We start from the raw sequence: 10,168 nt of genomic DNA, 5'->3' as shown, positions 1-10,168 counted from the left end.
TCCTTCAACACAGCCTTTCTCAGCCTTTCTCACATTCTTCCTGAACCAGAGATCCAGAAAGATTGCTAATGCTACTTGATCCTTTACATCCTCCCTAACTGCTGCTATATGCTTGCTGGTCTGTCCCATACAAAGACTTGCAGCAGCATCTAAATCATAAGAACATAAGAACAGCCCCGCTGGATCAGGCCATAGGCCCATCTAGTCCAGCTTCCTGTATCTCACAGAGGCCCACTAAATGCCCCAGGGAGCACACCAGATAACAAGAGACCTCATCCTGGTGCCCTCCCTTGCATCTGACGTAGCCCATTTCTAAAATCAGGAGGTTGCACATACACAGCATGTCTTGTAACCCATAATGGATTTTTCCTCCAGAAATTGGTCCAATCCCCTTTTAAAGGCATCTAGGCCAGATGCCATCACCACATTCTTTGGCAACCATCAAGTTTAGTAAACCATTAAGTTCAGTGGAAACCATCAAATTTACTTACTGAGAGTGTCCCTAACAACCTGCCCACTGAGTTTGAGTACAGAAAATAACCTTTCTCCAGCTTGCTACAGTTGAACTAAGCAGACCCTTCAGAATGTCCACTGTGATCTGCGTAAGATCAGGTGACACCAAAAGGTCAGAGTTTTCTTCTTTTTCCTTTGAATAAAGCCATTTATGACACTTTCCTGCTTATAAAGGTATTGGGGCATGTAGAGTATGTTGTTCCACAAATACAGAACTTTTAGCTTAGCTTGGGCTTGAATAGATCACATTTGCCTGAATTTCAAATAATATACTGCAGTATTTTTCAAACTGTGGGTTGGGACCCACTAGGTGGGTCATGGGCCAAATTCAGGTGGATTCCCATTCAATTCAATATTTTCTTTTTAATATATTAGACTTGATGGTATACGAGACATACCAGACATGGTATGTGACCGCATGTGGGGAAATGTTACACATCTGTACTTTTAACAGGCTACGATGTATATTCTTTTAACCCCTGCTAACTGGTTAAGAGGCACTTTTTCAAGTGGGTGCTCCTCTTTTATTTAGCAGGGGGAAAGTAACTGGCCCACCTCACCCCAGCAGTGTCTGTTCTAGTGGCTGTCTACTGGTATTCTTTTGCATCTTTTTAGATTGTGAGCCCTTTTGGGACAGGGAGCCATTAGATATTTGATTTTCTCTGTAAACCACTTTGTGAACTTTTTGTTGAAAAGCGGTATATAAATACTGTTGTTGTTGTTGTTTAACAATGATAGTAAATGGGACTTACTCCTGGATAAATGTGGGTAGGATTGCAGCCTAGGATTGTCAAAACTCTTCCTGCTTGGTAATGTCACTTCTGGTCAAAACATCACTTCTGGTGGGCCCTGACAAATTTGCATTCTAAAACGTGGGTCCCGGTGCTAAAAGTTTGAGAACCACTGAGGATTGCCTGAAGTGGCTATGAATTCTGTAGGCAACTGTAGGCAACCTTACTGTTGGACTGTCTTTTCATAATACTAATCAGACAATCAGATCTTGTCTGGGAATCATGCATGGGGCACGTGGCATTTCACTGTCATGCTCTGCCTCAGCATTGTTTGAGCCACAGCCTGATGCAAACATAGCCAAGATGTAGGTCAAAATGGTGCAACCACTCATCAAACATTTTTTCCAGTCTGCTGACAATGCTGCATGTTTTGTTTACTTCCCCATGTCCACTGAAAAAGAGGGGAGGGTTGTGCAGTCCAGCTTCGTCAGATGTAGTTATCCAGTGCCAATCTGATTGTTGGTCCAGATGTCACTAGTTTACTGCACTATAACTTTTCTGACATTAGCAAGGTCAGGAATAGTGAGTTTAAAGAATAGGGGCAGCTTGGTACCTTGCACTTGGGAGCTAGTGGTTCAGAAGAAGCAAGAACGCACAGGATGAGCAATGAATTCTGCCAGGTACCAGTTGTACCACACAGCCCATGTACTGGTCAGAATGTGTCTGTTTCAGTTCTACTGTTCCTTGATGAAACAGTTCTTGGGTGGAAGTGGGAAAACGTGTATATAGAGGGCAACTTGTGCTGCTGGTTGTCTCTCATTCATCTGCAAGGCAAGAAGATGGTAGATATTTGTGTGTTTACACATGGCAAATGTGTCCATCTTACCAATCTTCTTAAGCTCTGGCTCTAGCTTCCAGTGGGCCCTAGGCAAAACCCTGCAACTCCCCATTTCCACTGATGGCATTGCATCCTCAAGGCACTAAGCAGCTGCATCAATGGGCAACAACACTCCTCTCACTGCTGCTGCCATTGCAGTGGGTGTGTCCCTGTTGTGAGGGGTGCCCCAAAAAGGAGGGGTCTCAGGGCATCATCTGGCAGGGTGCCGAGGGTCGGCTGGATGGTCTCATGGGACCCCTGGGTAGGGTATCCACCTCCCTGGGGTTCCTTGCAGAGGAAGCCTCAGACCAAGCCAGGGGGAGGGGGTTCACGACACCCTTGTCCTCCTCCCTGGAGGCAGGACCTGAGGCCCTTGGTCTTCAGGTAGGGGCTCCAGCCTCCTACCTTCCCTCTCCAGCACTGCCTGTCATCACAGGCCTCCCTGCTTTTATCCTCCCCAGCCACACCCTCGGCTCCTCTCCTTCCTCCCTCTCTAGGCTTAAAGGGGCCCTGACCCTGGCCTGCTTCCCTCCTCTTTGGTGGTTAATGGTGACCCGGTCCTGCTCACTGCTCCGGTCAGGTGAGCCCTGGGGAGATGGTCTCTCCTACCCAGCTGCCCTACGTCTTTCCTGGTCAGCTGGAGAAGTGGTGGCGGCTCTATGGCCAGGCAGTTCTGCCCCTGGCCTGCAGCCAGGTAAGGCAGGGGTCGAACAAGGGCTCGACCCCTGATACCTGTCCTCACCAGATGTCAGGGCAGATGCTCTTCATTCTCAGTGCCACCAAGGCTAGAGCAATGGCAATATTTTAATAGTTCTTTTCCTAGATCACCTAGCTGCAGCAATGGTCAAATGCAAATGTTCTCTCTGTTATTGGGCTATACGCTTGGAACAAGTTGAAATTGAGCTTCCTGCTTTATGTGGTAAAGAAGAATCCTTTTTGTCATATTTTTCATTTAATGAACGCAACACAGAACCAATTCCATGCATTTTCCAAGAGCCACTCAAGAATGAAAAACAACAAAGAACTGACAGGACCCTTAAAGATGAAATTATTTATTGGGCCATGTGCTAAACTATTGTGGCATAATTTCACAATAGGGAACCCATTTCTCCAGAGGAAGTTGCATAGCACAAGATAAAGAAGTTCAGTTTTTGTTTTTCAAGCAAATGTGCTGCCTTGCCTGTAGTTGGAATGGATTTCACACTCAGCTGCAAACAACTGGAACTGCCACTTCCTTGGACTTGAAACTGTGCTTGCACTTATAATAATAATTATTATTATACAGGTCCCACAACCCCTACAGACTTTTACTGCAATACTGACAATATCTCTTCAGTTCTCTCCATTTCCTTTTCATCCTGAGGTCTTCTAGGCCTACCTTTTCAAGAGCCAGTACGTGGTAGCATCAAGAAATGAAGGGAAAGAAAGACTGACAGCCCAATCCTTTTCCCTGCCTTTAGCCTGCAGCTGTACCAAAACAGGCTGCACTGATGCTGTGATGGGGGGGGGGGGGGGGGACACAACTGGGAGGCTTTGGAAAAATAATTTCCATTACACCTCCATAAGCCAAGCCATTTGATAGGATTGGATCATAAGCGAGGCTGGCTGAGGACACTGGAGTTGGTGATCCCCCTCCACCCAGATGAGGGCTTTCCCATAGTGGGTCATTTTACATTTAAAAATAATTTCTTTTTCTCCTGCATTGGATTCTATATGGAGGCTTCAAAAGAGAGAGGCGGCTGCTCTAAAACTGAAGCACCTAGGGAATCATGCAGCCTCTGCCATGTTGGGGTCAAATGAGTCTGACAAAGGACTTTCAGAACTTGTGAGCTTTGGGCCCTGACTGGTGGTTCTCACCAGTAAGCCAGTGATGAAAGGCATCTTGTAGTCTATGTAATATTTATTGCACTTCATTTTCTGCTTGTTAAAAAAAAAAGACCTTTATTGTATATTAAGGTTGTACTCATGTTTTGTGCAAGAGACTATGTAAATTGCTTGGTTAAAACAGGGCTTTATGGCCAGGTTAGCAAGAGAAATCCAAGACCTTGCTGGAACCAGCAGGGTGGTCCTTCAGGTTATTCTCCACCATTTTTTTTTCCAGAGGTTTTCCTATGCATAAATCTACTTTGGCCTTCACAAATTGGTATCAAAGTGAACTAAGCTTTTTCACTGGGTGGGTTTTTGATTGGGAAAAAAAATAAAATAAGGCAGAAATCAAAACAAAAACAGTCTGCATCCCAAGCTGCATAGCCTTAGGACAGAAACACCATAAACTATTCATCATTAGGACTGGGTTCAATTGCTTACAAAATTAGCTTTATATATAGTTCAGGCTCTTATTCCTTTATGAAAGACATCATATTCATTTCTGACAGGACTCACATTTTATTTAATCATGTATTAATTGATGGAAGAAACCCACATTTTCAGTTTCTAGCTCAGATAATTTTATTAAGAAGATTTCCCAAAAGATGATAATGTTTGGGGGTGAATGATGCTTTTATTAAACCATGTAAAACCGTCAATGGAATAAGAGTACTTCTGCATCTTAATATCTCAGTTTAAATACTGCTACTCCCCACTTCCTCCAGTAGAAAGTTATAGGGCAGCGTTTTCAAACAGGTGGTACATGAGGTGATGTCCGGTGGTACACCCAGCACCCCCAAACACCCACCACCTGGCAGCAAGACCAAGACAAGACAAACAGTAGTAGGAGGCTCAGCGGGCACAGCTCCAGCACACAGTTTTCATGCTCTTGAAAAACACTTCCACCTGCCCAGAGCCTCTTATTGGTGTTTGTTGCATCTGGCCTCCCAGCCTGGAAGTAACTGACAGCGAAATTGTCGTCAGTTGCTTCTGGTGGTACTTCCGATAGGTGGACCATGCGAAGTGGTACATCAGTGGACAAAGGCTGAGGAACACTGTTCTAGGGGAACAAGCATTTCACGCATTTCTTGGATATGATTGGTAGGCTTACCCTGAATGAGAGAGAGAGACAAAGAGAGAGAACTGGGGACATGTTGCTTTAGTAATATTGACTTTATTGACACACATGGCCATGTGCGCACAGAACATAAACAAACAGCATGAACACTCCTACCGGCCATCAGATCTGCTCCCTCACCTCAGCTTGCCAGAGAGAGACCTTATACCAAGGTATCTTCAGCTATCTCTTTCTGTCTCTCTGCTCCCAAACAACAAACTGGTCTTTCTTTACACTTACATCAGTCACTGCCCCTTGCTAGTAAGGGATGGGGTGTTACAGCTTCCCCAGCCTAGCTTTTCCCTTTCAAAATATCCCATGGAGACTTCTATATCTCATTCTAGAGATAGTCCCCTGACATTTACCTCCCAGTGAAAAAAATCTATTGATCGTTAAGGACCATCAGATTCTTTTGTCAAATTTCACACCCTCATCAGGCAAGGCTTTGAGCAACTCCATTACCATGTAATGCACACAATCCAATGTGGCTTAAATTTTTATTTCACAATGCCACTATCAGATAAAATCTGCACTTGACAAGTGCATTTTTGTTTACATTTTCACATTTTTAGCATACATCAGAAGAGTTAAGTTTAAAAAAAATTTAGAAGGTGTCTGGTATGAGAAAAAATCATTTCACACAAATTTTCTTTCTTGTATCTACAAATATATAACGGCTCATATGTACATATGCATGTCCAATAGACTCTTAAGATATTCATATACAAACATTTCCCACCTAGTCTTTAAATTAGAGTCATTGTTTTTCATTTCTAATAACATCTTATAAAGTATAATTAACAAACCTATGCAGCAATCCTACACACACTGTATACTTAGGTCCCATTAAATTCAGTGGAGTTGACTTGTGCATAGGCTGCACTGCTACACACTTAAAAGCCCAATCCAGCATAAATTCCCACACAGCAGTGCAGTGGTGCTGGCACAGGCTACACTACATCTTGTGAGGAAATTTTGACTGCTGGAGGTCTCCTTGGGGTAAGGGGACATTTGTCCCCTTCCTCAAGGTAAGCCCCAGCATCCTCAATGGGTCAACATGGACCTGTGCCAGCAAAATTGCTGATGCAAGTCCACAGTGATCTGTGCCGGCAGATCAGGCCAGGGAAGAGGGTTTGGATATAGTGCGCACTTGTACCATTGATCCCGCCCCCTCCCGGACCCAACCCACCCACCCCCGTTGCCTCCCTCGCCCCTCCTCACCCCACCCCTGTATTTTACTTACCTGGTCCAGTGGGGTGTTTCTGCAGCCAGTGGCATGTGTAGGAAGGCTCCAGCCTTCTTACCAGCACACTGACTAGTAACACTACCCATCACAAGAGTCAAGGGACTGCCACCATCAGCCTAACCCTTCTTCTCACATGCTAATACAGCTGTGCAAACATGGTGCCTGCTGAATCCCACTGAAGGGAATCCCACTGCTGAAGGGAAGTTTCAGCATCTGGAGGCATCCTTTGAGTAAGGGAACATTTGTTCCTTTGCCCTGGAGTAAACCCATGCTGGGCCACTGGGTCTAATTGGACCTGTGCCAGCTCTAGAGCTAGTACAAGTCCATGTAGACCAAGACTGGGGGATCAAGTCCAGGAAGGGGGTTAGGGTATCAGTGTGCGCCACTGCTGCTAATACCTTCCCCTTCTCGGCCCTGACTCCTTGCCCCATTCCCTCCCTGTCCCTCCCCCTTCCTGCTCCATTCCAACCCCTCTCTGCTTCCTTCCAAACCCCTGCTCCAACTTGTTGGCACCAGCAGGCATTTCTGGTTCACTGGCACATGGACCTGGCCATGTGCCACTTGCAGTAGTGGCCAGGCTGCACCAAATGTCATCACCTTTTGTGACAGCCGTAAAGGGCCTTATACTGCCGGAATGAGCATTCCAGGGGTGCAAGGTCTGCTTAGGATTGAGCCGCAAAACTCGAAACTCAGTGTCAAGTTTATTCCCAACCTTTCATAATGTGCATTCACACTTGGCATGGCGTAATTGCATCATGCATATCACAGCGCCAGTGCAACATTGATGGATGCTGCTGGTGGGGGCACATAAATACACAGGCCCAGCCAGTTCTTTGCTGCTGCCCAAAGCACCCTAGCATTACCACCCTGCCCGGGCCCCCCAACTACCCTCCAGAAACCTTGCATGCATCTAACCCTAAGGAAAGGAGAGGGAGCCTTCTTCCCTTCCCTTCCACTACCCTCAGCACAGCCTCCATCCACTGTGCCTTCCTGTTTTGTTTTTTTAATTTTAATTTTAATACAACACCTGCATGGTGGAAGGATGCAACACAGGAAGGTAAGGGGAAGGAAGGAAAGAGAACGAGGAGGGGATTCCATCTCTCAGCCCACATGGCTGCTTTCCTCAGAGTCAGCTGTGGCAAGGTCTCATGAGCAGGGCTGGCAGGCTTGTTGTTCTTTTCTCCCATCTTCATCCAAAAAGAAGAAGGGGACTGCTGCTGCCCAAATAATCTTCCAGTGAGAAGGAAGTGGATCTGAATGCCATCTTGAGTGGCTCCATTGGTGGCAGGCCAAAGGGAATGGCAAATAGAGGAAGGGTCAGGGGTATTTCTCATCAGTTCTCCACCCTCTCCAACTCGCCACTCACGATCAACTTTTCAGGTGGCTTCATGGGAAGACTGGCCCTGGAAATCCATAACTTTGTGATGTAACTTTGCATGGTTGTTGTTCCTACTTGGTACAAGAAGCAGGAGAAAAGCTTGACATTGGAATACCATTTTCTGACAGCAGCAGCATGTTGCCTGTAACGTGTGTTTCTGCCCAGAACAGTCCAACTGGAACACTGTTTAACATAGTTATACTCTCCTGTGGCTCCTGCCATGCTATTGTTTTAGTCCATCAAGTAAAGAAGGCATTTTCATCTCACTTCAACACCGGTATCAAAAAACACTTTCCTGTCTTTGTAAACTTGGCCTAAGTGGAGCTAATCCTTCCATATGTCCACTTGACATTGTTCTTACTGACGTTGTCCTGCCAGAGAACACACTTTCCCTTCTGGTCTCCATAGTGTCACTCAGCGACAATTTCCGGCCTAACATTTTTTGGAACTTCTGATAAAACTCCTTGGATGCAAAGTAGTAAATGAATGGATCTATGCAGTTGTTGAAGCAACTGAGGCACAAGGTGAGTTTATAAATGTGGTAGTAACCCTCCCCCTGTAAAAGATGGCTGATGATATGCACCAGCAGGATAAAGTTGTTGGGGGCAAAACAAATGATGAAAACCAAGAGGACAATTGCAGCCAAGTAGATTGATCGGGTCTTCTGCCCATTGCCGTATTTGTGAGAAACCTGGATGAGCTTTCCAATAATGCCAATATAGCAGCTTACTGTCACTATGAAGGGGATCAGAAATAAGAAAATAAATGGTATTAAGAGGAAAGCTGCCCAGGCTGCCATATTGGGAAGCATACTCCATTTAAGGACATCAAAACAAGTTGTAATGTTCAGTTCTTTCACTTCATAAGTCAGGTCAGCCATTTCGAGTGGCAACAGAGCTAATAGAACAATCAACCACATTCCGAAACAGCCTGCAATTGCATATCTCTTCCTCCTCCATTTTTTTGATCTCATTGGATACACCACTCCCCAGAAGCGATCAATGCTGATGCACATCATAGTGACTATGGAGGAATACATGTTTGCATAGAACATCACTGTTACCAAGCTACACATTCCACTGCCAAAATACCAGTGGTTCTTACTGGCATGATATATAATCTGGAAAGGCAAACAGAAAGCCAGCGCAATATCTGTGATGCTAAGGTTAATCATGAAGATGATGGAAGGTGTTTTGGGCTTGATGTGAAAGACAAGAACCCAGAGGGAGAACATGTTTCCAGGAATGCTGATGAGAAACACTATTGCATATACAACTGGCAAGGTGATCATAATGTCGGGGTTTTGAAGCGTGGCCAGTGTTGCCTGATCCAACGATGAATTTTTTGAGGGGGTAATATATTTATCCATTGTGCGTGATTAGCTTCTTCGCTCTTGAAAGTCCGCAGGATTGTATCATGAAGCTTAAGCCTGCAATCTAAAAGAAGAACATAAGGGGAAAAGACATGTGTGAAAACTATTTATGGCAATAATGGCGTCTACATTTCAGCTTCATTTGTGATTAATCATTATATATGTTAACTATGCACAGCCCAATCCTATGCTTCCCAGCACAGTGGGTTACAGTGGCACTGAAAAGGCTGCTGCTGTATCCTACAGGGACTGGGAAGCGGCCAGAGGTCTACCCAAGTAAAGCTAAATCACTCACAGATTTGAGAAGCTCTGTGTCAGGCTTCTGAGTCCAACACAGGGGATAGAATCCGGCAGAGGAGGCTTCCACCAGTCCCAACACCCATTCTGCCCTCCCCCACCCAGGAATGCCTCCCCCTGCCCTCCCGCCACCCTTCCCATGCTCTCATGCCATCCAGTGCGCACCTTTCTGCCGGCAGCAGCCAGAGGCCGCTTTGGGGGGGCTGATAGGGTGGCACAGGCCTCCCCACCAGCACTGCTTACTCCATGGGTGCCACAAACATGCCTTATGGCACGTTTGTGATACCCAGTGCTGGCTGTGTGAGCAGACCACCAGAGCTGAGGCCCATAGATTGGGCTGTAAGAGGCACCTTTTAAGTGGTGTCTGTCATACATTTGGGAGGGGGAGCAACTGTCCCTGTTTACCCCAGCAGTGTTGGCGAAAAGACTGGTGTCTCTTTTGACTGATGTCACAGTGTTTTTTAAGACTGTGAATCCTCAGGGATAGGGAACCATCTTTTCACTTATTTTGCTATGTAAACCACTTCATGAATTTTTTTTTTTTTGTTGGAAAGCAGTATATAAATATTTTAATAACAGTCTGCATGACCCCAGTAGAATAACTCTTAATTAACTTACAAAAAATGAAACATCCAAAACCGAGTATTTCCCAAATGCAGCATGACACATGCATCGCATCAATACACCCGAGAATATACAAAATTATATAATGTATTCATTTCATTACAATTATTTTACTGTTAATAATTTCTGTAGCCATGAGGGACAGCT

General features: G+C 45.3%; 1 protein-coding gene across 1 annotated transcript; it reads right to left on the bottom strand.

Moving 5' to 3' along the window:
• Positions 1-7,355: 7,355 nt before the first annotated feature.
• On the bottom strand, positions 7,356-9,097 carry LOC136645071 (P2Y purinoceptor 8-like). Its single transcript, XM_066621322.1, has one exon. The coding sequence runs from the start codon at positions 9,095-9,097 to the stop codon at positions 8,009-8,011; it is 1,089 nt and encodes a 362-aa protein (XP_066477419.1). The 3' UTR covers positions 7,356-8,008.
• Positions 9,098-10,168: the final 1,071 nt, after the last annotated feature.

This window comes from Tiliqua scincoides, chromosome 3, assembly GCF_035046505.1.
Source record: "Tiliqua scincoides isolate rTilSci1 chromosome 3, rTilSci1.hap2, whole genome shotgun sequence".
Taxonomy (NCBI): Eukaryota; Metazoa; Chordata; class Lepidosauria; order Squamata; family Scincidae; genus Tiliqua; species Tiliqua scincoides.
This window is presented reverse-complemented; position numbering and strand designations above follow the sequence as displayed.